The 25,785-nt window shown below is 43.8% G+C and overlaps 2 protein-coding genes, 1 long non-coding RNA gene and 1 pseudogene across 28 annotated transcripts in view; 1 reads left to right on the forward strand and 3 right to left on the reverse strand.

Annotated features, from left to right (window-relative positions):
- Positions 1-7,964, reverse strand: part of LOC711523 (ankyrin repeat domain-containing protein 18A) — an 82,721-nt gene extending 74,757 nt beyond the window's left edge. For 17 of the 25 annotated variants that reach the window (XM_077966452.1, XM_077966451.1, XM_077966466.1 and 14 more), the window contains exons 1-3: positions 7,125-7,964; positions 2,838-2,952; positions 2,502-2,675 (exon numbers count right to left, since the gene is read on the reverse strand). In XM_077966452.1, coding sequence (XP_077822578.1) covers positions 2,502-2,675; positions 2,838-2,952; positions 7,125-7,330 — 495 coding nt within the window. In that variant the 5' untranslated portion in view covers positions 7,331-7,964. The remainder of the gene's footprint in view (positions 1-2,501; positions 2,676-2,837; positions 2,953-7,124) is intronic. The other 8 variants (XM_077966474.1, XM_077966473.1, XM_077966470.1 and 5 more) reach the window with 1 other exon arrangement.
- On the reverse strand, positions 7,715-9,040 carry LOC114672652 (uncharacterized; annotated as a pseudogene). The gene has a single exon (XR_013404975.1). The product of XR_013404975.1 is annotated as an uncharacterized LOC114672652 (transcript).
- An 842-nt stretch (positions 9,041-9,882) lies between these two features.
- On the forward strand, positions 9,883-17,776 carry LOC711374 (14-3-3 protein beta/alpha). Its single transcript, XM_077966434.1, is given in 5 exon segments — positions 9,883-10,044; positions 15,464-15,626; positions 17,099-17,389; positions 17,392-17,532; positions 17,535-17,776. Coding segments are annotated over 5 exon segments (864 nt in total). The 3' UTR covers positions 17,642-17,776.
- A 3,037-nt stretch (positions 17,777-20,813) lies between these two features.
- LOC114672853 (uncharacterized) lies at positions 20,814-23,529 on the reverse strand. Its single transcript, XR_003723379.2, has 2 exons — positions 23,236-23,529; positions 20,814-22,448 (listed from the first exon to the last, which is right to left on the reverse strand). It is a non-coding gene; the product is annotated as an uncharacterized LOC114672853 (long non-coding RNA).
- Between the last annotated feature and the right edge of the window lie 2,256 nt (positions 23,530-25,785).

Here is a 25,785-nt window from a genome sequence, read left to right on the forward strand (position 1 = left end):
TATGTGCCACATGTAGACTATAACCCTTGTGTTTTTATATTTGCTATGAATGTGTTACTAAATTGTGTATAAACTAAGTATTTGCATGTGGAACTTTTTCCTTCTCTAGTATCATATGTTTAATAAAAAAACTCAGGCCCTGAAATATACATAATAAAAATTGCTGTTAAGACTCATAATACCCACCTCAAGAATTTTCCCAACATTTATTCATTTGCAATCTATGTGTATATCATTTTCCCAGATTGTTAACCAAATAGATAATTAGTTCATAGGACTGCGGAAACTAAATTATTAAAAGAATTTCTATTGTATTCTCACTGACTTCAAGGATTTCAGTGTTTAAAACTGACATCCTGATTATGCCAAAGCTCTATAAACTTAACAGACACACTGAGATAGTCCCTAACACAACTTCAACTGAAAAAAAAAAAAGGTTCAGGATTTGCTACTAACCTAATTGAGAAAATCTCACTTGTAATGAACATTTGTTGACACATAATCACTAGAATGGTGACAGAGGAACATGAAATTGTGAAAGGGTCAGCCTCTACTTATTGAAAGATTACCCACAAGCAAATTGCTGAAGACTCTCTGAATAGCAGTGAATGATTCATGGTGGGAAGGAAAGAGTGTTATTCTGTAAGCTGAGAGCTGTTGCCAATGATATTTCCTTTCACTTCCCAGTCACAAACGTAGAGAAAGACAGATAAGTCAGGCTAATGTTATTGGAAAGGAGACCTTTGAAGAAAGTAGCACCTATCAAATGCCAACTCTTTTAGAGATTTCTTATGTCTTTGAGATATGGGAATTTATATACTGCACTTATCTATTCTGTGCTTCTTCATCAGGAGTGTATTTGAATGCTGAGGTATTTGTTTTTGCTCTTGTTGTAAGAGACAAGATTTTTGGATTGGCGCCATGTTACAGGAGAATAATTGCACAAGCCTCTTCCTGGCAATGTACAGCCTATTCGTGTAAGATAAAAAAATTAGACTATAAATTCTAAGGGGCAGGCGGATCACGAGGTCAGGAGATCCAGACCATCCTGGCTAACATGGTAAAACCCTGACTCTACTAAAAATACAAAAAATTAGCCGGGTATGGTGGCGGGCACCTGTAGTCCCAGCTACTTGGGAGGCTGAGGCAGGAGAATGGTGTGAACCTGGGAGGTGGAGCTTGCATTGAGGGGAGATCATGCCACTGCACTCCAGCCTGGGCAACAAGGTGAGACTCTGTCTCAAAACAAACAAACAAAAATTACTAGGCTGGACTCAAACTCCTGGGCTGAAGCAATCCTCCCACCTCAGCCTCCTAAGTAGCTGGGACTGCAGGTACATGTCATTGTGTATGACTTCAAGAAAATATTATTAACCATACATGTTCAGAACTTATTAGATCTATTACATCAAAAACATCAGGGGAAAGCCTACACCTGTAGATTTTTGACAAAATTTCCCCAGGTCACTGTAATGCACAATTCTAGCTGAGAATTACTGCAGCAGACAATCACTTCCGTTTCATCTCTCACCCACATGGCCAGTATCCTTTATCAGTTGGGATGTGGCCAGAAAGAGAAGAGTATGAGATAGAGTTTTTTATTAAAACTCCAGTTAATTTTCCTGGGTGTGGGTATAACAGGGACAAGTAAACTCAAAATCCCAGTTGATTTTGCTATTTATAAGTTCCTTATCTCCCACCTTCCCACCAAGATATTCTAGATTTGAGAGTTTAGACTCTTATCTAAGTGACTGTTTCTGCCAGGATGGGTAATAAGTCAGTTACTAATTTGTTCCACCCTTTGCTGAAGTGTTTCTCACCTCATCACCATCTACTCACTGCCAATCTGGTTTCCTCAGAGTCCTCTAAAAATTAATCTTTAGGCAAGTTTCAATCACTCTATTTACCAAACCAAAAATGATTACCCCAAAGCTGAAGAGCACTTTGTCTCAATACATCAACTGGGAAAACAACAAACTGAAAAACAAAACCTCTTCTTGGCATTTTCCCTCATTACCTAATTTCCAAGTGACCTGCATGTTTTTGATTGCTCCCCTTTTCCCTTCCCATTTTTCCCTCTTAAACCTTACCAATGAAAGATACATCCTTTTTTTTAGAAAACTGTCAGCAGCAGCAAGATTTACATTTATTGTAAGTTGCTTTAGTTTTCAGTTTTAAGATAAAACCTGTTTCCAGGGTAATTTTTTTCCTGTGATTTTTAAAATACTAATTAGAAAAAAATATATATACCTGGGGTAGGAAACAAATATTTGAAAAGAAGTTTTACCTTAACAAATTCACAAATATTTCCCATAAGTGCACTAAAAAAGCTGTGCCCTCTAATGCTTCTTTAAAACTATCAATATTTAAAATAAAATTTTAGACAATTATTTCAAAATATTTTTATTCAGAAACACTTGAGTTCCAAATATGAAAAACTGACTCTTACCTATGTCAATGTTAAAACAAACATTTTGAAAAGAAAGTTGATCGATCTATACCTCATTTAGTGCTTCAATATTTGCATGGTGGGAAAGCAGTTTCTCTGCCAGTGAAGTCCCCTTATTATACACAGCATAATGGAGAGCAGTGTTGCCGTAGATATCCTTAATGTTTGGATTGGCGCCATGTTCCAGGAGAATAATTGCACAAGCCTCTTCCTGGCAATGTACAGCCTATTCGTGTTAGGTAAAAAATTAGACTATAAATTCTAAGAATTCAAAATACATATTCCACAGGTTTCACCAACTAGTTATATTTAAATGAGATAAATTAATTTTAACTCTATGTATTTAAATCAAATTCATTTCATGCTGAAAGAGTTGGCTACTATATACCTTCATTAACGGTGTCCTGTTTAGTCTGTCACAGATGTCGATCTGGCAACTTCTGCTCAGCAAGAGAGTGACCACTTCCACACGGCCATGGGCACAGGCCAAATGTAGAACAGTCCTAGGAGAGTAAGAGGAGATTTCAGGAAATTGTAGTGCAATATCTCAAAACCTACAATGGTTCATGTAATTGTAAACAATGAATGGCAGTTATTCCTCTGCCTTCAAAACAAATAATTTTCTTTTGAAGAAAGTACAATATTTATTAGCTCTTACTGCTCCCTACCTTAATGAAACAGCAGCCTATTTGGATAGAATGAGCTTGGTGCTTGGATTCAGTTCAACTAGGGCTTGAGTTCTACTTTGAACTCGGTCACATACCAGCTATTGCTTAACCTTTCTGTGCCTCAATTTCCACATTAATAAAATAAAGATGACAACAGTAGCTAGCTCACAGGACACCATTATGATGCTTAAATGAAAATCTATGTAAAGCATTTAGAACCATTTCCAGAACAAGCAACAACTCAATAACTGTTAGATTTTTGTTTGTTGAGACAGGGTCTTGCCCTGTTGTCCAGGCTGGAGTGCAATGGTGTATTTATGCCTCACTGCAGCCTGAAATTCGTAGGCTCAAGCAATCCTCCTGCCCTAGCCTCCTGAGTAGCTGGGACCACAGGAGCGCACCAGCATAATCAGCAAATTTTTAAAAATTTTGTGTAGAGTAGGAATGTCACTTTGTTGCCCAGTCTGGTCTCAAACTCCTGGCATCATGGGAACTTCCCACCTCAGGCTTTCAAAGTTCTGGAATGACAGGTGTGAGCCACGCACCCAGCCAGATGTTATAATTATTACTATTACTACTACTTAACAAAAACATTTTAATTAAGTAAAATGATATAATTATTGCTATTCTGCAGGATGATTTAAAGGTTAGGTCACATTTTAGCATATCTGATATTGGAATGGCATTTATAATTCATAATTTTTTATAATTGGTAGCATTTAAAAAATCATCTTATTAATATAGAAAATAGTAAGGTATTACACAATCCATGAGGCCTTACATTAAGTAGAATACGGTATACACAGCAGGTCTAGGGCAGTTCTAGGCATCTAATTGACACTTAAATACATTTTAATTCCTAAAAGTACCATGGGGAACGATCACTGAAGTAACAACATACTTTTTAAACAAATTACTTCTTACTTTGATTTTTAAAAACATGAAGCTAAAGAAAACTAATGATTGAGATGAACAGGTATGGCTCATTTTAGTCAACACTTAGATTTACAGAATATATGCAAATCAGACTTTCCAATTATTAATAATAGAATTTAAGACTGATAAATTTTCAAAAGGGCAGTTAAAGGTTATCTCTTACTGTTTTCTACCTTCAGAAATGCTTTTGCTTGAAAGGTGGGAGGAAAAGCTTCAGTGAGATTAAGTCCTACTATTCCCATTTTAAATCTCTCATCTTGCTCAGGTAGAACAGGTAAACATAAAGGTTTTAAGTATGGAAGGGTCCTGAGAGATAGTGCAAAATGTCTGCTACATAACAGGTTTTCAGGTTATGTTTGATGAATAAATGGATTGACAGAATACAGTTGGGGATCCCAGTATTTTTAAATACAACTTCTATAAACCAATATTTTCGTGATAGTAATAATATTTGCTGTTTGTTATTTTTATAAGACTACAACTATAATGAAATGATTAATCTATCATTGTTTGCATATGCACATATGTAATGAATCTATACATAAGAAAAACATATATACATAAAAATATACATAAAAAATATATACATAATAAAATCTGCAAGCACAGATAAAAAGATTCCCTTTTTATTTCTGAAGCTAAAAGTTCAAACAAGATAACTCTCAATAATAATATAAAATAGTGAGAAATTATTTTTATCTATACAAGATTCATATTTCTCTCTTCCCAAATATTATTCCATTAATAATAAATTTTTACTAGAAGTTTCATAAATGCTCACTTCAGAAATCAAAGGTAAGAAAAAGGAACAAAAGACTTTAAAATACAAATGCTCAGAAGTTACAAATTTTATCCTATTTTGTACATAATTTTGGCTAACACAAGACCATAGTATGTTTGTGTGTATGTGCAAGCAAACTGATTTTTTTTTCCTCACTGGCTATAACAAAATACATCTTCACACATCAACATACTTCTCGACCTACTGCCACCTTCAATGGCCACATATCCATTCTATCGGTTCTTTTTTTTTTTTTTTGAGACGGAGTCTCGCTCTGTCACCCAGGCTGGAGTGCAGTGGCCGGATCTCAGCTCACTGCAAGCTCCGCCTCCCGGGTTCACGCCATTTTCCTGCCTCAGCCTCCCGAGTAGCTGGGACTACAGGCGCCTGCCACCTCGCCCGGCTAAGTTTTTGTATTTTTTTTTTAGTAGAGACGGGGTTTCACTGTGTTACCCAGGATGGTCTCGATCTCCTGACCTCGTGATCCGCCCGTCTCGGCCTCCCAAAGTGCTGGGATTACAGGCTTGAGCCACCGCGCCCGGCCTCTATCGGTTCTTAATATAAATGCTGAGAAAAACAAAGTGCATGTATCTCTATTTTCTAAAGGTATTTTAATGCAATGGAATTGATGGGTAAAAGGCATATACATTTTTAAAATGTGGTAATTATCTCCAAATTACCACTTGAAAAGTCATCAGCAACTTAAACTTCAAGCAGCAGTATAAGTACCACTGCTCTTTATTCTCACAAACATTGTGGATAGAAAACAGTCGCATTCCTCTTTCAACTTAAATTCTCTTATGAGAAACACTAAGGATTTTTTCCTATGTACATAAGTAACTTGTGGATCTGCAAAAAGGTACTTTGCTCACTTTTAGAGTTCTTTTCTTGTGGATTTGATTGGAAAGAATTCCCTGTAAAATAAAGATGTGTTTTTTTATCTGTATATATATAACTGATCTATATATATAACATATTATATTAGTAATATATACAATTTGTTATATATATAATCAGTAAATGTTTTATATATAATCATTAAATATCATATTATAAAGAATAAATTCCCTGTAGGATGAAGATACACTTTTCAGTTGAATATATATTTTTATATATTAGTAAAAATATATACAGTAAATTTTTTCAAGTGTGTTATCTTTTGTTAATTTTTTTCTGATACACAGGGGATTTTAATTTTTAGTTTGCTAAATCAACTTTCAGAATGCCTGCTCGCGAGGTCATTCTTAGGAAGGCCTTTGTTAACATAAAATGTACCTGTATAAATAAGTCTTTGTGTTTTGTTTTGGTACTTTTCTCATTTTGCGTATGTAAAAATTTCAGTCTAAATTCCATCAGGAACTCATTTTTGTGACATAAAGTTTCATTAGTTTTCTTCACACAGCAGGCATATTATTAATAACTCATCCTTTCCTACTCATCTGAAAGGTTACCATTATCAATCCCTATGCATGTATCTTGCATATATTTCAGAGTTTTTGGATTTCCTATTCTGTTCCATTTATTTGTGTTTACAGCTATTAGTAAATAATTAATTGTGGGAATTAATAGCACATTTTGGTATCTAGAGGAGCAAGTCTTTTCACTCCATTATAAACATTTTTAAAAGTCATCACAATAGTAAGACAGACAGCAAATGTCATGCACAAATCATAAAACCTCGATATTTTCATTCGGTTTATGTAAAACTGATAAACATAGAAAGAGCTCACATTTTGAGAAAACTGAGTCTTCCCATTCAAGGAACCCACGTCCCACTTCCAAGTGTCCCTCTAAGAAGCCGCAATAAAGAACCTATCTACCTAGGTGGATTCGGATGTGAAACCGACACAGGGTTTTATCTGAGAACTCTTCGCCTACTGAAAATGGCTCCTGGTATTTCTGACATGCGAATGAGTTCTCATTAGGCATCTCCCTATCATGTATATGACCCCACGGATGTGAAACCGACACAGGGTTTTATCTGAGAACTCTTCGCCTACTGAAAATGGCTCCTGGTATTTTTGACATGGGAATGAGTTCTCATTAGGCATCTCCCTATCATGTATATGACCCATGTTTTAAACGTGTATATGCTTAACTTCGTGAGTTAAATCACTCAAATTCTCCACCAAGCACTACAGGCGGGAATTGCCAGCGATGGAAAGCAGCTGAGGCTCCGTTTGGCTCCTCGGCTCCGAGGGTGCCGGAGCCCTCCAAGGCCCCCGCCTCAGGGGCTGCGGTGAAACCAGGCCTGGGGCCCCCCTCCCACCGCGGGCTGAGCCCCCGCTACCTGTCCTTTCTGTCGCGGGCGTCCACGTCCCAGAATCTGCGCTTCAGGCAGCGCTCCACCTCCGCGGCGTCGCCCTTGATGGCCGCCCTGTGGATCTTCCGCAGTTCCCAGTCCAGGGTGTGGTACCCGGGACCCGCGTACTCTTTGTCCCTGGAGCTCAGGAGCGCCTGGCCCAGGCGTCTCCCGAAGCTGAAGAGCTTCCTCATGGTGGCGACTTCTCAGACGCCCACAACCCGCTCCTGAGCCGCCGCGGCCCCTCGTGGCCTTTCCACCCCCACCCAGTCCCAAATCCGCGATCCCCCCACCAACCTGCGATCCACCCGCAAATCCAAGATCCACCCCCAAACCCGCGATCCACCCCCAAATCCAAGATCCACCCCCAAACCCGCGATGTAGCTCAGAATCCGCGATCCAGCCCGGTCCACCACAGCCTTCAGCAGCGACACTCGCAGCCTCCGACCTCTCAGACCGAGTGAGCCCCGCGAAGCGGTTAGGCGCGCGCCTGCAGCTCAGCGCTCCGACCTCTCAGACCGAGCGAGCCCCGCGAAGCCGTTAGGCGCGCGCCTGCAGCTCAGCGCTCCGACCTCTCACACCGAGCGAGCCCCGCGAAGCCGTTAGGCGCGTGCCTGCAGCTCAGCGCTCCGACCTCTCACACCGAGCGAGCCCCGCGAAGCCGTTAGGCGGGCGCCTGCCGCTCAGCGCTCCCACCTCTCAGACCGAGTGAGCCCCACGAAGCCGTTAGGTGCGTGCCTGCAGTTCAGCGTTCAGACCTCTCAGACCGAGTGAGTCCCGCCAAGCGTTACGCGCGCGCCTGCAGCTCAGCGCCCGCCGGGACTCCGGAAGCCTCTCCCAAGTCCGCGTGACCGGAAGGGGGCGGCTGCAGCTTGAGCGCAGGCGCCGCTGGCTTGCGGGTTCTCCTAGGCTCGCGCTGGACGTCCCGGAATCGCAGGCGCGAAGCCCGTCGGGCCTGAGGGCCCGCTGGCCGTGACTCCTGTCCCGCTCCTCCCCCGAAGAGAGATGCGGGCTGCTGACAGGAGCCCTCCGCAGCCACCAGGGATGGGGCTGGGATCCGATTCCCGCCCTGGTGCAGCGGCCGCCGGGCAAACCGCCTGACTTGGCAGCAGACAAGGCGACATCTAGCCCCGGTTCTGCGAGGCTGGGAGCGCCAACCAGCTTGGGAGTTGCCAGGCAGCTGTCGCCAGCAGGTAGAGGGCGCCTGCACCTTGGGCGTCCAGGTGGTGGAGCATGGCCTGGGCGGCCTCTGGATCGCGAGTGCACCTGGCCTGAGAGCCCGCCAGGCCCTGCCCCCGCCGGCTCCTGCTCTGCCGGAGCTCGGGACCTCTAGCCGGGGGCCCTCTGCAGCCACCGGAGATGGGGCTGAGGGCCGGTTCCCGCCCCTGTGCTGCCGCCGCAGGGCAGACCGCCTGGCTTGGCCGCAGCCACTGGGACGTCTGGCCCCGGTTCTGAGATACGGGGAGTGCGGGCGGGCTCGGGGATTGCCTGGAAGCTGCTGCCTGCACACAGAAGCCGGCTGCAGCTTGGGTGCCCAGGCGGGCTGGAGGTGCATGACCTGGTCTGCCTCGGGATCGCCAGCGCGCCCAGCCTGAGGCCCCCGGCCATGCCTCCCGCCCCACTCCTCCACAGGAGGGAGATCGGGGTCGCTGGCATGGGCACTTGGCAGTCACCCCGATTGGGGTTGATCGGGGGTTCTCAGTTCTCGCCCCTGTGCAGCCGCCGCCGAGCAGAATGCCTGGCTTGTCCGCAGCCTCTGGGACACCTCGCGGGCCGGGCGGGCCGGAGGGTGAAATCGCTGGGAGGCGGGTGCCTTCTCGCCCTGTGACGCCTCTGGGCCCCAGGGGCCGGCCTCCGGCGCACAGGGCTCCCCAGCATCCTGGGCGCGGGTCCGCTGCCCGCATGAAGTCACCTCAGAGAGGATGAACTTCGGGTTGCCTTGTCCGGCTGTGCTGCCAGGCGGGGCCTGCTGATGGGGTGGCTTTCTTCATCTTCTTGCCCACAGGACAGCGGGCTGGGAAGCCAGGGGCCGCCGGGACCTGGGGCTGGAAGCCGCATCTGCCCACAGCCGCAGCCTCCTGCACCTGCCATCCTGGTGGCGCCCTGGCGTCGGAGAAGCAGCAGGCGCGGAGCTCCTGCAGCTGCACCCCTGCAGCAACCCGTCCCGGCGCAGGCAGCAGTGGAAGGCGGCCTCCTCGCACGGCTCCTGCGGCCCCAGGACCAGAGGTGCGGCCAGCACCGCCCTCACCCCCCGCGTCTCGTGGACATTAGTCCTCCCTGGAGGCGGCTGGACTTGAGCAAGGCTCGCAGCGATCGGCCCCGCGAGGACTGGCATCCTGGGCTCAGGGTCCCGCACGCTGGCCCTGCGGCACCGCACCTTTCAGCAGCAGCTGGAATTCCTGCAGCAGCGCCTCAGGTGGGATGCTGGGACCCGGGGGTCCTGGCAGGCAGAACTTCAGCGTCTTGTCTTGGCCCCTGCTCCTCTTCTTGTTGTTAAACCTTTGTCACTCTGCCACGAAAAGCATCCAGCCGTCCTTGATTTCGACACTGCGTGCACGCTCAGCCGAGCTCATCGGAGGGGCGATTCTCCCCAGGGCCCGCGGGCAGCTTGTTCCCTGGCAGCGGCTCCTCCTGGACGCAGCTCCTTGTGGGCCCACCAGGCTCAGGGGAGCCAAGGCCTGCCGCGGCTAGCAGGCCTGGAGAGAGGAAGAGTAAGGCGGGCTCTGCAGGGCAGCGGGCCGGGACCATGAGAGAGGCAGATCAGTCTGGGCTCCAAGCGCAGCCTCTCGGGATTCCCCGGGACCCACGGCTTGTAATGCGCTTTAATCTCACGCCTCGCCAGAGTGACAGCACGTCATCGTCACAGCTCAGCGACCCTGACCCGCTCCCACTCTCGCTGCAGCGGAGGGTGTGTAGGGGAGAAACGGACACAGGGAGGGAAACGCCCTGGGAAGGCGAACATCTTTTCATAAGCTTTTCCCTTTGTATATGCCATCTCTGATGGGAGCCTTTTTAGATCTTTTGTCCATTTACTAATTGGGTTGTTTGATTTCTTATTGTTGAGTTGTAAGTGGTTTTTAATGGTCTGGATGCCAGACAGGTGTTTGGCAAATATTTTCTCCTTGTCTGTGGCTTGTTTCTCCATTCTCTTAATATTTTCTTTCCCAGAGCACGAAGTCATATCAATATCTTCTTTCTTTCTTTCTTTTCCAATATCTTCTTTCATGGTAGAAATTTGTCTTTTATGTACTGTAGTGATGTATCTACAAAGTAATTGCCAAACCCAAAGTTACCTAAATATCTAATCCTTTTGTTATTTTACAGAAGTTTTACAGCTTTTGGATTTAAATTTAGGTCTACAAATTGAACTCATAAAAGTAGGAGTAGAATGATGATTACCAGATGCTGTGTTGCTGGAGAGAAAATGGGAAGTTGTTCACACGTGCAAAGATTCAGTTAAGCAGGAGAAATTCATTTTGAAATCTATTGCACAGCAGTATGACTATAGTCAATAATAATGTACTGTATATTTCAAAATAACAAAAAGTAAATTTCAAATGTCTAACCACAGAAAATAAAATTGAGGTGATGGATATTTTATCCTCGATGTAGTCATTCCTTGTTTTATACACATATCCAAGCATCACACTGTACCCCATAAATGTATGTGATTATGGTTTGACAATTTCAAATATTATTAACTTAAACATGTGTCCTCTGAGTTAATTTTTGAGGAGCAAGGTCTGTGTCTCAATTCTTTTTTTTTTTTTTGCATATACGTATATATACATACATGCAATGGATTCATCACTGGTTTTGAAAAAGCTACCCTTTCTCCTTTGAACTGCCTTTAACTTTTTGTAAAAGATCAATTGACTGTGTTTGTGGGCTCTTATTTCTCTATTCTGTTCCATTGATCACTTTGCAAGTCCTTGAACTTTGTTCCTCCCCTACAATATTGTTGGCTATTCTGGTTAGTTTGTCTTTCTATATAAACTTTAGAATTGGTTTGTCAATTTCCACACAATAATTTGTTCATGTTTTCACCAGAGTTGTATTGAATTTATAAATCACATTGAAGAGAACTGACATCTTAACAACACTGAGTCTTATTTTGTGAACACAATATCTCTTCATTTATTTAGATCTTTAATTCCTTTCAACAGATTTTATAGTTTTCCTCACATAGAGCCTGCCCATATTTTGCTAGATTGTGTCTGTTTCATTTTCTTGATGTTAATGAAAATGATATTGGGCTTTTAATTTCAAATTCTTGTTGTTCATTGCTGGATGTAGGACAGCAATTGATTTTGTATATTAACCTTATACTGTGCAACCTTGCTATAATCCAGAAGGGTTTTTGGCTGATACTTTTGAGATTTTCTACATAGAAAATCAATTTATCAGCGAGTAAAGGGCATTTTAATGCTCCCTTTCCAATCTGTATGCTTTTTATTTTATTTTCTTGTCTTGTTGCATTAGCTAGGATTTTAGTATGATGTTGAATAGGAGCAGTGAGAGAGGATAACCTTTCCTTGCTTCTTATCTTTTGTGTAAAACATCCCATTTTTCACATTATGTATGATATTGTCTGTGGGGTGTTCTTTTGGTATATGTTCTTTATCAGTTGAGGAATTTCCCTTCTATTTCTAATTTGCTGAGAGTTTTAACCATGAATGGGCTTTGGATTCTATAAAATGCTTTCTTGATCTATTAATACAATCAAATAACTTTTCTTCTTTAGCTAGTTATGTGATAGATTGCCTTAACTATTTTGTGTTAAGGCAGGCTTGCATACCTGGAATAAATCTCACTTGCTCTTGGTGTGTAATTCAACAATGTATTGTTAGATTTAGCATGCTAATATTTTGTTGAGAATTTTTGATGAGAGATATTTGTCTGAACATTTGTTTTTCTTTAAATGTCTTTTTCTGCTTTTAGTATAAGAACTTCATAGAATGAATTGGGATATTTTCCTTTTGCTTCTGTTTTCTGGTAGCGATTGTAAATAATTGTTATCTTTTCTTCCTTAAATGTTTCATACAATTCGCTGGTGAAATGCTCACACCTGTAATCCCAGCACTTTGGGAGGCCAAGGTGGGCAGATCTCCAGGTTAGGAGTTCGAGACCAGCCTGGCCAATATGGTGAAACCCCGTCTCTACTAAAAGTACAAAAATTATCCAGGCATGGTGGCATGTACCTATAGTCCCAGATACTTGGGAAGCTGAAGCAGAAGACTGTCTTGAACCTGGGAGGCGGAGGTTGCAGTGAGCCCAGATCATCCCACTGCACTCTAGCCTGGGTGACAGAGCGAGAGTCTGTCTAAAAAAAAAGACAAAAAGAAAAGAAAAGAAAACGTATTGTTTTATTATACAGTTAAAGAAGAAGGTGTGCATAGCCATTGATTTTTCCCTACATGGTAATGTATATGTGGCACCAGGGTCACATGTGGAATTAGGGGAAGACTGTCCTTTTCCTTTCTCCTTTCGAGCTTATTGGTGGTGTCAGTGCCCTTCTGATCTGTGTTCCCCACTTCCACTCGCTTCTCCCTTGTTACACGCCTTTGACTTTGAGACTCCTGCCACCACGCAACATGACTCTACCGATGTCCATCATAGTCCTTTCCCTTCCTGTAGTCGCCGGCTTCTAATCACTGCTCCCCATGGGCAGTCTGATAATTCTTGGAAAGTGACTCATGGTTCCTCGACTTTTTTTAACCCAATAACTTTTCTCTCCACTCCACTGCAAGGTATAACATCAAGGTGCAAGTCATGAAATCACTGGTCATATCTTGCAACTTCTTACACTTTATCATAAAAATCTTAGGCACTTAACCCATCTTTCTGTCCGCACTGCCATATCTTTTAACTATCATATGCTTGCACTTCCTGAAACACTTTCCCAGTACTTGGGGACCTCCATTAATGGTTTTGTCAATTTTTTTAACCCAGCCTGAATAAAAAAATAAAATAAAATAAATTCAGTGTAGTCCAAGGGTACTGTGTTTATAAAGTCAGCAATAGTGTACATTAATGTCCTAGGCCTTCATATTTACTCACCACTCACACACTGGCTCACCCAGAGCAACTTCCAGTCCTGCAAGCTCCATTCATGGTAAGTGCCCTATGTAGGTGTACCATTTTTTGTCTTTTCTACCATATTTTTACTACACCTTTTCTCTGTTTGGATATACAAGCACTTACCATTGTAATACAATTGCCGGCAGTATTCTGTATAGTAACATGCTATACAGGCATGTGGCCTCAGAGCTACAGGATATACCATGTAGCATAGGTGTGTAGTAGGCTTTATCATCTAGGTTTGCGGAAGTGCACTCTGTGGTTCACACAGTGATGAAATTGCGTAATGACACATGTCTCAGAATGTAGTACTGTCATTAAGAGATGCATGGCTTCATATATTTTTTACTCTGTTCTTATGCTTCTCTCTGTAGAACTTCAGTGACACAAATGTTAGGCTTTTTTGTATTGTTACACAGATCCTTAAGGCTATGCTCATTTTTCTTCAATTGTTTTTCTTCTCTATTGTTTATATTGAATACTTCTTATTGATCTATCTTTAAGTTCGTGGACTTTTTCCTTTGTCATTTCTATTCTGCTGTTGAGGTCATCTTGTGAATTTTTAATTTCAGTGTTTGTATTTTTAGTTCTGAAGCATAACTGTCTTTTCATTTGCAGGTTGAGATTTTCCTTGTTCGTTATTTGCTGAATCATTTTGGAGTATATCTTGGATATTTTGGATATCATCTTATGAGACTCTGGGTTTTGTTTAAAACATCAGGACAATGTGCTTTGCTGTTGTTTTAAACGGCAATCAGCTAGGTCAGATTCAATACGCAAATTCCTCCAATGGGCTGTAGTTCTATTGTTGGTTCAGAGCCATGTGGCACAAGCACACAGAGAAAGCGAGCAGTGAAGATTCACTCCGAACTCCTGGAACCATAGATTCTTGGGTTAGAGAGAAGAGTTTCCTTCCTTCAGAGTTGAAGGTGCTTCCTGTTGGTAGCTGTTGCTCTTAGCCCAGCTGCAACCACTGAATCACCACCACAGTATTGCTTAGGTTATAAAGAAAGGAAAGCAGAAAGATAGTAGGGAATTCATCCTTCTCTTTCTCACCTGTAGGGGCTCATTTTCCTTCCCCTCAGACCAGAAAGAGAGAGATACTTTGGGGATTCTTTTTGTCTGTAACCAGGATGTATTTAGTTTCTTTAAGCCTCCTCTGATTGGCCAGTTTTGTATGTTGTCTGTTTTTAGTTTTCAAAGTAAGAAAAATCTTATGATTCTCCTGATGCTTTACAAGTCTATGCTTTCAGATTAATGTGAAATATTATTTAAAAATAAGATTTCTGGGCTGGGCGCAGTGTCTCATGCCTGTGATCCCAGCACTTTGGGAGGCCAGAGGCAGGGGGATCATGAGGTCAGGAGATGGAGACCACTCTGGCTAACATGGTGAAACCCTGTCTCTACTAAAAATACAAAAAATTAGCGAGGCGTGGTGGTGGGCACCTGTAGTCCCAGCTACTCAGGAGTCTGAGGCAGAAGAATGGTGTGAACCTGGGAGGCGGAGCTTGCACTGAGCTGAGATCAAAGCCACTGCACTCCAGCCTGGGCGACAGAGGGAGACTCCATCTCAAAAAAAAAAAAAAAAAAAGAAAAGAAAAGAAAAAGAAAAAAAAGAAAAAACAAAAAGATTTCTGTAAAACTGAAGAGCATCCAAAGAAGCCTGCTTTCCACTTGCCTTCTGGCCATCTTTCCTTTCTGCGGGGGTTCAAGAGTTTGGAGGCGTTGGATCTGGCATCAGAGTGGTCACCTTCCCCTCTGATGGGGAAGCCCAGTGGCCTTAGGAATTAATGAAGTCGGTACTGAGGAAAGGAAAACTCAGAGGACCGAGGAAGCACCGACTTTACACGCCTGTGGACTGCAGGAACTCTTTATGGCAGGAGCTGGTCTTTTTTATTTTATTTTTTCTTTTTTTTCCTTTAAGTTCTGGGATACATGTGCTGAACATGCAGGTTTGTTATATAGGTATACATGTGCCATGGTGGTTTGCTGTACCTGTCAACCCATCATCTAGGTTTTAGCCCCACAGGCATTAGGTATTTGTCTTAATGTTCTCTTTCCCCCTTTTTCCTACCCCCTGACAGGCCCTGGTGTGTGATGTTCCCAGGAGTGGGAGTCTCTAAGGGGTGAAAGGAGAGAGAAAACAGACTGGACTAGCACTCTGCTGAGTTCCGCAGTGCTCTGGTTACCTAACATCGTGCCTTTGCTATTATCTCCCTGCTCGTGCCCCTGGGTTCACGTCCTAGAACAGAGCCCTGGGGAACCCAGGAGCTGTGGAAAGCCAGCTCTCCTTTGTGGCCCAGGAAGCACAGAAATTCTGCCAGCCAAGAGACAAAGAAAGAGAAGTAAAGCCAGCACATGGAGATAAGAAAGTGAACATAACTTCAGAGCAGTATCCAAGCAGGCCCAGTGAGGCATGCTTGGATCTTGACACAAAAATCCCTCTTCGACTTGATCCGGCTCTAGTGTAGATCTTCCACTTTAGCCCAAAGTGCCTCCTTGAACTCTCAAATGTATTCTGAGCTGAGCGCAATGGTGATTTGGGGTCAATCATGATCTTCCCCAGGGAGATTTTCTCTCTCAGAGCTCAGACCTTGCGCATGGCCCCTGTGACCCACCTCCTGGAACTGGGGGCTCTGGGGGAATGCCTGATGTGCCTCAGGACCGAACAGGCACGGTCCACCACCGCTTGTGCTAACTGTGGAAACAAAGGGTACATGGGGCATGTATAGGTCAAGGGTTATGTGCAATTTTATCAGAAAATAAATGTAATTTATTCTAACACTGAAAAATTAATTAGGTCCTCATGCTTCTCTTCTTTCTTTTCTTTTTTTTCCAGGCAAGGTCTCGCTCTGTCGTCCAGGCTGGAGTGCAGTGGCATAATCATGGCTCACTGCAGCCTTGACCTCCCTGGCTCAAGCGATCCTCCCGTCTCCCCTCACATTTCTTATGTCTGATTGACAGGGGGATAAAAGCACACATCTGGCACCTCTCCTTGTCCGGGAGGACTGGCCACAGAGTCATTTTGCGGAAGTTGGAGACGAGTACACTAGATGGGGCTATTGCCTTGCATTATACGATTCACACTGCATGGGGTGGAGAATTGAATTTCAGATGCAAGAAATGGGAAAGGAGGAAATAAAAACTTGGAATGTCCTAACCTTTCTGAAAATCCAAAAAGGCCCAAGGAAAGCTAGTTCAATTATTCCTACTATGACAAACTATGATACAGTCAGACATGCCCACTCTGGTGGGGTATTCCCAGCCTGGGCTGCCCAAGAGATGGCAGCTATTCCAGGACAGATGGAGTGTGGACCCCTTCCCTGTAGTAAGCTGGGATCACTCTCAGGAATGACCATCAGCCCAGAGCCATGGGGCTTGTTGGATGCAGGGGTGAGTGGGGCTTGCAGAAAACAGCCCACCATCGATGCTCTGATATCCGAACGCCACTCTGGTCAGCTCGAGATTAAAATTTGGAGGTAGACCATCCTGTGTGGTCTATTGGTGAGATAGGGACTCAGAGGAACACAGGAACCATCCACACTCTCGCCCTGCCATGGCTACCGGCCGCTCTGGCAAACCTTGGCTCCCTTTGAGTTCACCATCCTCATTGCTGCACCCTGTCCTTTTTCAGACACCTCTATTTTTCTCACACCTGGAAATTACACCTGCTGGCAGTCTTCAGAATTTTCCAGAGAGTTGGCAACTTGGGGCTCATTTATTTCTGCTCATTTTTATTTAGTTTTTTTACAGGTGTTGTGATCCAGGCAGGACATGATAGTAGCTCATCAAAGAGAGGCTGTTTTGGGGAAGTGGAGCAGCTGCCGCTCATTTTGGAGCTGGGGTAGCTACCACTGCCACCACCACTGCAGCGGCCTAAGGAGTCAGTTTGGGAAGGTGGTGGTCACCATGCTTAGAGCTGTGCTTGGAAGTGACAAAAAGTGTGCTGGTACAGAAAGCCAAGACCGCTGAGCAGGCTGAGTGCGGTGATGATGTGGCTGCAGCTGGGAAGGCAGCCATGCCACAGGGGCATGCACCCCCAACTGAAGACAGCAATCTGCCCTCTGCCGCCTACAGGAACATGGCGGGTGCCCGCCATTCTTCCTGGATTCTCATCTCCAGCACTGAGCAGGGAACAGGGAGGAATGAGAAGCAGCAGATGGGCAAAGAGTACTGTGGAAGACAGAGGCAGAGCTGCTGGACATCGGCAATGAGGTTCCAGAGCGGTTGGGCAGGTCTCTCATTCCCCACGCTACGCAACCTGAAAGCAAGCTGTTCTGCTTGGAAATGAAAGGAGATCATTTCAGGTATCTTTCTGGGTGTCGTCTGGAGACAATAAACAAACTACTCTGTTGAACTCCTGTTGTGGGAAGTCAGGGACCCCAAACGGAGGGACCAGCCGAAGCCACGGCAGAAGAACATAAATTGTGAAGATTTCATGGACATTTATTAGTTCCCCAAATTAATACTTTTATAATTTCTTACATCTGTCTTTACTGTAATCTCTGAACATAAATTATGAAGACTTCATGGACACTTATCACTTCCCCAGTGAATATCCTTGCGATTTCCTATGCCCGTCTTTACTTTAATCTCTTAATCCTGTCATCTTCTTTGTAAGCTGAGGAGGATGAATGTTGCCTCAGGACCCTGTGATTGTGTCAACTGCACAAATTGTTTGTAGAGCATGTGTGTTTGAATATGAAATCTGGGTATCTTTAAAAAAGAACAGGATAACAGCGATGTTCAGGGAACAAGAGAGGTAACTTTGAACTGGCCGCCGGTGAGCCGGACGGAACAGAGCTATATTCCTCCTCTTTCATAAGCAAATAGGAGAAATATCACTGCATTCTTTCTCTCAGCAAGTTACATCCCTGAGAAAGAGAATGCGCCCTGAAAGTAGGCCTATAGACGGCCCCTTTTTAAGGCATCCCGTCTTTTATGGTCGAAGCTGATGGGATGAAACAAGCCCTGGTCTCCTATAGTGCTCCCAGGCTTACTAGGATGGGAAAATTCCCACCTAATAAACTGTGGTCATACAGGTTACCTGCTCTCAAACGCTGTTTCCTGATAAGATGTTATCAATGACAATGCGTGCCCAAAACTTCATTAGCAATTTTAATTTTTCCTCATCCGGTGGTCCTGTGATCTCACCCTGCCTCCATTTGCTTTGTGATATTTTATTACCTTGTGAAGTATGTGATCTCTGTGACCCACACTCTATTCGTGCACACCCTCCCCTTTTGAAAATCACTAATAAAAACTTGCTGGTTTTACGGCTAAGGGAACATCACGGATCCTGCCGACCTGTGATGTCTCCCCCGGACACCCAGCTTTAAATTTCTCTCTCTTGTGCTCTTTTCCTTTATTTCTCAACCGAGCCGAGACACTTAGGAAATAGAAAAAAACCCATGTTAAACATCGGGAGCGGGTTCTCCTGATAAACTCCCAGCAGCTTACCAGGAAGCATCTGAAATTAGTAAGAAAGATATGCAGCCTACACACCCGATTCGACTAGGCCTGGCACTTAATTTCTCAGCCTTTTGCTATGGGATTCTAAACTCTCCTGAAAAGGCCTGCAACCTGGTAAACATGGCATTTGATGAAGCAATTCCTGAGTTGGATACACTGAGTGAAGTGTCTTATAAAGACAGTACTCCCATCATGCAGTGACTTCGAGACAGTCTCACTCTGTGGACATCGGGAAACCAGGGAGACACGGGAGATGCTGGGGAGGGAGAGAACTATGTCTGCCATGCCTCTGTTCAGTGTCACCCTGTACCATCCACAACATCCCTTTGTGAGATTAAAAAAAAAAGAATTGTACATCATCTTGTGATTTTTCACAGCCTCAGCCTAGCAAGAATGGTTCATGGGATAAACAGCTGGCATTGGTATCTAAAACCCAGATTGGCTGCATAAACACCACGGCATTCTGAAGTTTTGGTTTTGATTGACATTGGCAAGATTACTGTGTGTTTAATTTTCTTAAAGCTGAACACTGTGGTGATGGGTTTTGAAATTCAGCACAATTCTTACTGATAGGAAAAATAGACCCTAATGTTGTGTAACTCTTTGCAAAGTTTAATCCAGTATCAAAATAGTCACTGAAATACAATTACGTTGTAAAGTTATACAGAAAGTTATAGAGGTTGCGTTGTGATGCTGGGATGTGGAGTGAGACACCCTCATTTGGCATTCGAGTTTAATGATAATTCACAGTGATGCTGCCTGTTAAGAGCTTACAGACACTAGACCTGTTTGGGCTATTGCCACTCAAAAGTTCATGACCACAAACGTCCACAGCGTCTTCCTCTGAGGAAATGCAAATCCTGAAGTTGAAACTCTTTGTGACAGACAACTGGCTTGTGACACCATGAAAAGTTCTAGTGCTCATATGACACACCTGACTTAACCCCCTTTTCTACAGCAATAGGAATATGTTACTGATTTGCAACTTGTGCCTCAATAGTGGAATTATTTTTCATTGTTAACACTGAGCTAAAAAAAAATGCTGTGTGTTTTAGGAATGTTCTTGTCTGTTTCCTGGCATATATGTATATATACACATACACATATATATACACACACACACACATACACACACACACACACACACACACACACACACACATATCTGGAGGAGTTTAATGAGATAATGCATACAAATTGCTCAGAACCCCAGTGGATACACAGGATTCACTGAGTGTTAGCCACCCTCGTTATAGCACAGAAGTCCCTTCCCCCACATGTCTTTGCCCCATATTCCTGGATAATACCTTTAAGAATAAGGTTCTGAGTCAGGCATGGTGGTGCATGCCTGTTGTCCCAAATACTTGGGAGGCTGAGGCAGGAGGATCACCTGAGCCCAGGAGTTTAAAGCCATAGTGTCCTGTGGTCGCACCTGTGAATAGCCACTGCACTCCCGCATGGGCAACATTGCAATACCTTGTCTCCAAAAAAAAAAAAAAAAAAAAAAAAGAAGAAGAAGAAGAAGAACGTTCTGTAGAGATTGTGTTTCACTTGAGGAGTATTCAGTCTCCAGGTTCTTCCTAGCTTGGGGTTTTTATTATTATTTATTTATTTATTTATTTATTTATTTATTTTTGAGACAGGTTCTTCCCCATTATAATCTGAATCAATGACTCCTGTATGTATTTGTACCTCTTTTAAAGTTAAATTAACCTTCTTAAAAGTAATCCTATCGTCCCTGCTGGCAAGGGTCCACAGACTCCTGTTGGGACCTTTTGTGGAAGTTCCCCAGGCAGAAGACTCACAGTTTTTGCACAGCATAAATCTGATGCGGCACTACTGACTGTGGCAGGGGACAGACACTGTACAGGGGTGAGGGAATGGTCTGAGCTGGAAATGCCCCTGTTTGGAATGGGGCCTGGGACACACCCCTCATGGCGTTTCCTGAAATTGGGTCAAAGGGATCTGAAGCAGAGGGACCTGTGCAAAGGCCCTCTGTCCAGAGGCAGCTAAACTTCTTCAAGGACCTGCCAGAAGATGAGATGTCTGGAACCCTGAAAGTAGGGGAGCCTTGTGCCAGGTGAGGTGCAGAGGTCAGCAGAGTCTAGGTCACAAAGGCCCTTAGGTGTCAAGGGTTTTAGTCTTTATTCTTAAAGGCTGGGTGGTCTTGAAGTAAAGGAGAGTGTGGTATAATAGGTGTATCAGTTATCTATTGCTGTGTAACAAATTACCCCAAAGGGCAGTGGCATAGAACAACTTATATTATCATCTCACGGTTCTTTGGGCTAGGAACTTGGTCATGGCTTAGCTGGGTCCTCTGACTCTCGATCTCCCACAATGTTACAATCCAGTGTCAGTGGGAGCTGCAGCTATCTCAAGGATTGCCTGGGGAGAGGATTCATATCCAAGGTTACCAAGTGGCTGTTGGCAGACCTCAGGCCTTTGCTCACTGCCGGCTGGAGGCATTTCTTCATTGTCTCATGAGCCTCTCCCTAAGGCTTCTCACAACATGGCAATTTGATTCCCCCAGAATGGGAAGGCAGGAGAGACAGAAAACATTCTTTTTGTAACCTAATCTGAAATGTGGCATTCTGTCACTTTTACAATATTCTATTCATAGAAACAAGTCACCTGATGTGGCCCACACTCAGGAGGAGATTGTACCAGGGAGTGAATGCCAGGGGGTGGGAATGTCTGGGTGCCAGTGGAGATGCTGCCTACCGCAGTGTGGAGAATGGATTGGAGGGGTCAGAATGAATGTAGAGAGAATTCAAAGGCTCCTGCAGGAGTCCAAGCAAGAGGATTGTAGACTGTAGCCTGGGAGAGGTCAGTAGCTATGGTGATGATGGACACCAAGTGGATATGTTGGAGAGACACTTAGGAGGTAAAATTGACAGGTAGTAGCTTAGAGATGGGTTGAATATGAGAGAAAAGGAAGAGAACATTACAGAGCATTCTTAGGTGTCTGTCTTCCACACTGCATAGGTTGGTGCCATTTGCAGAGTCAAGGACCATGAGACGAGGACCAGGTTAATGGGGAAAGATCAGGGGTTCCATCTTGAAGGGACTGGCATTGAAATCACGCACAAGCAACCTAAGACACTTACAGAGCACAACCACAGTGTTAGCTGCCAAATCAACGTTAGCAGCTGCTTGACATCTCATTTTTTCCTAGGGCCCAGTGAGTGGCTGGATGGGGTGACTGTTTTGCATGCAGGCTCCTAGCCTGGCTGCATAAGGCTGGGAACTTTATAACAAAACAGGCACCAGGACCATGGGCCCAGGAGATTCTAACTCAGTGGGTCAAAGGGAACTAAGCAACTGATTTAAAACAATCAGGGTTTTTTTTTTTTCTGGTGCACAGGCAGGATGGAGAGTCCCTCAGAGGCCTGGGCTGAATTCTGATTCCTCCAAGAGTCAGTGCTTCCACCCCGTACGGCTAGGGTTCTCAGCCACCCTGGAGTTTGAACCCTGGGGCTCATAGGGTTCTAGTATGGTTGGGGAGAAAGATGGTAACCAAATTCTCGCAGTGACAGACACAGCAACCCTCCATAATGGCAATGTGCAGGATTCTGAAAACACGTCACAATGGAACCATGTTAATCCAGCGGCAAGGGGTCCGCCTTTTATAGGTGATCCTAGTCTTTGACCAAAGCCAATGAACTCCTCCCTCTTCTTTGATTTTCAAAGTGATAAAAGCAAAGGCAGCTTTGTCATGGTGAGCTACTTCTCGCAGGAGTCAGGATCTGCATCTGCAGACTATACAAAGACAACACAGATTAAAAGCACAATCATCATTGAAATCACAGAACTTCCAAGTGTGTTTATCCATTTTACTGGGTTACTAGCTGCTAATCTGTCTGCAGCTCTTTTAAGCACTCCAGTTCCTGGCATTAAAGTCAGGTGTGCCTGGAATGCTTTAAATATTTGTTCTTTTAATTTTGCAATATCCAAAAACAAGTTTGTAGAGTGTCTTTCTAGATGCTTTTTTATTCTTTCCCGAATTTTGATCTTATTAAGAACTATTAATAGTTTCTACAAATCCTTGTGTTTAGCTTCTAGAGCGGGCCATATCATTTGAGGTTGAGGTGCCACTATAGCTCCGTAGTTCCAGATAATAGGAACTCTTGCCGTACTTCTTATCATTTCTACCATCTGACTGTTTTGTTCAGATCATCTGAACATAGTGTGGCCATGGCATGCAGACTGAGAGGTGCAATTCAAGCTAACCATCCCCTTAGGGGATCAATTAATGATTCCATAGGAATCATTGTGCAGCACCTCTGCCTGTTCTGCAATGCAATCCTCCTAAACAAATATGTTCATTCTTTCTGGCCAGGTTCAATTCTGTTTACAAATAGGTTTTTGAGGGTGGTATGCCTCAATTATAGGAGCAGATTTGTTATAGTACATACTGAGATCGGAAAACATGTGTAACTGTGTCATAGAGTGATTACATCCAGGCATTATTACCAGCCAAGATTGATAAATATGCCCAACGAGTATCATTGCTCTCTGTGTCAGCCCTTGTTGAAGGAATACTCACGGCAGTGGTGATCACCGCCATCATAGCTACCATTCAATTACTCATTGTGACTGGTTGTCCCGCTTTCCTCAGGTTTTCTTCCGCCATCTGTGATAGCTTCTTGATCTGATCCCAGGTGGGTGGCTATGTTCAATGGGTGTTGGTCGTGGCAGTTGGGGTCCTCTTCAGCATCAGTCTCAACATGGCTTCAACCAGGGGGTCCTTGGGATCCTCCTGGAATCTCTTCCTCAGCATCTGGCTCATAATAAGGTTTCAGGTGTCTTGATGATATCCAAATTGGTTGTTGATTTTGGCCTGGAGAAACACAAGCATAACCTCTACCCCAAGTTATTATTTATTATTTTACCTATTTCCCAACTTTTTGTTATCGGATCTCTCCACCAACCCAGTTGTTCTGCTTCTGTCTTTGCAGCTGGTTTCTGTAGATGCTGTTCAGCTGCTGCTAACATCTGGCCTTTGGGCAGGCTCAAAAAATTTAAAGTTAATAATGCTAGATTCAGTTGTGTATGGGCTGTCCCATAATCCCTATTCTCCCCCTTTTTTGTTTTTGTCATTAGTTATTTATCTGTATGAAATAGTAACTGAGCATTTTAAATTAACTGTGTGGAATGAGCCACATATGAAGAATCAGAAATCACATTAAAAGGCATATCAAAAGCAGTCAATACCTCAATTACAGCTACAAGCTCTGCTTTTTGAGCTGAAGTATAGGGCATCTGGAAAACTTTACTTTTCGAAGCAGAATAAGAAGCTTTACCATTACTAGACCCATCTGTAAAACAATGAAAACGCTTAGCAGACTGCAGGTTGTTTACCACAGGAATTGTAAATGCAAACCGTTCACAGTCTTGCTCAACTAAGGATATAGTAAAGAAACAATCTTTTAAATCTATGACTATTAAAGGCCAATTTTTTGGAATTATAGCAGGAGAAGGCAATCCTGGCTGTAATGCTCCCATAGGTTCTATAACTGAATTGATGGCTTTTAAGTCAGTTAACATTATCCATTTACCTGACTTTTTTCTTAATTACAAAAACTGGAGAATTCCAAGGGGAAAACGTTGGAGCTATGTGCCCATTTTCTAATTGTTCAGGAAATAATTTCTCTAAAGCCTCCAGTTTCTCTTTACTTAGTGGCCATTGTTCTATCCAAATTGGCTTATCTGTTAACCATTTTTTTTTTTTTTTTTTTTTTTGAGACGGAGTCTCGCTCTGCCGCCCAGGCTGGAGTGCAGTGGCGCGATCTCGGCTCACTGCAAGCTCCGCCTCCCGGGTTCACGCCATTCTCCTGCCTCAGCCTCCCGAGTAGCTGGGACTACAGGCGCCTGCCACCTCGCCCGGCTAGTTTTTTGTATTTTTAAAGTAGAAACGGGGTTTCACGGTGTCAGCCAGGATGGTCTCGATCTCCTGACCTTGTGATCCGCCCGTCTCGGCCTCCCAAAGTGCTGGGATTACAGGCTTGAATCTGTTAACCATTTTAAAGGTATAGGTTCTGGAGGCTTAACAATGGCCACCATCAAAAATGATATTCTAATCTTTGGCAGGAACTTTGTCTTTCTGCTTGAGGCAGTTCTTTCAAAGCTTGCAAATTTTTTTCTAGTCCTATACCAGGGACATACCCCATTTCATGCATTATATGTTGACTTTGAGGGCTATATAATTGTTCTGGAATTAGAACTTGTACTCCCCACTGTTATAATAAATCTCTCCCCCATAAATTCATAGATACAGAAGTTATAATTGGTTGAAGAGTCCCAGGTTGTCTATCAGGCCCTTCACAATGCAAAATATAGCTACTTTGATATACTTCAGGGGCTTTACCAACTCCAGCTATGTTAAATTGAGCAGGTTGAATTGGCCATGCAGAAGGTTAGTGCTATAGAGAAACGATCTAAATGTCTGCTCCTATATCTACCAAACCTTTAAATTTCTTTTCCTGAATAGTTATTTCAGAGGTAGGACATTTATCAGTAGTTTGACTTACCTGATAAGCTGCCTTGTTTGCCTTGTTTATTTGTGCTTCCAAATCCTCCTGTTCATTTAATTTCACTTTTTCCCATTCCCACATAATGGCACAATCAGGAGCTGTGCTATGTGCTCTCCTGGCTCTGCCTTCCAGGGAACAGAAGTAGATACAACAATTTGAATTTCCCCATTATAATCTGAATCAATGACTCCTGTATGTATTTGTACCTCTTTTAAATTTAAATTAGACCTTCTTAAAAGTAATCCTATCGTCCCTACTGGCAAGGGTCCACAGACTCCTGTTGGGACCTTTTGTGGAGGTTCCCCAGGCAGAAGACTCACAGTTTTTGCACAGCATAAATCTGATGCGGCACTACTGACTGTGGCAGGGGACAGACATTGTACAGGGGTGAGGGAATGGTCTGAGCTGGAAATGGCCCTGTTTGGAATGGGGCCTGGGACACATCCCTCATGGCATTTCCTGAAATTGGGTTCCCACCTTGATCAAACTTAGAGTGACACTGATTAGCCCAGTGTTTTCCTTTTTTACAAATTGGACATATTTCAGACTCAGCAGTTTTCTTT

Source organism: Macaca mulatta, chromosome 15 (genome assembly GCF_049350105.2).
Source record: "Macaca mulatta isolate MMU2019108-1 chromosome 15, T2T-MMU8v2.0, whole genome shotgun sequence".
Lineage (NCBI taxonomy): Eukaryota > Metazoa > Chordata > Mammalia > Primates > Cercopithecidae > Macaca > Macaca mulatta.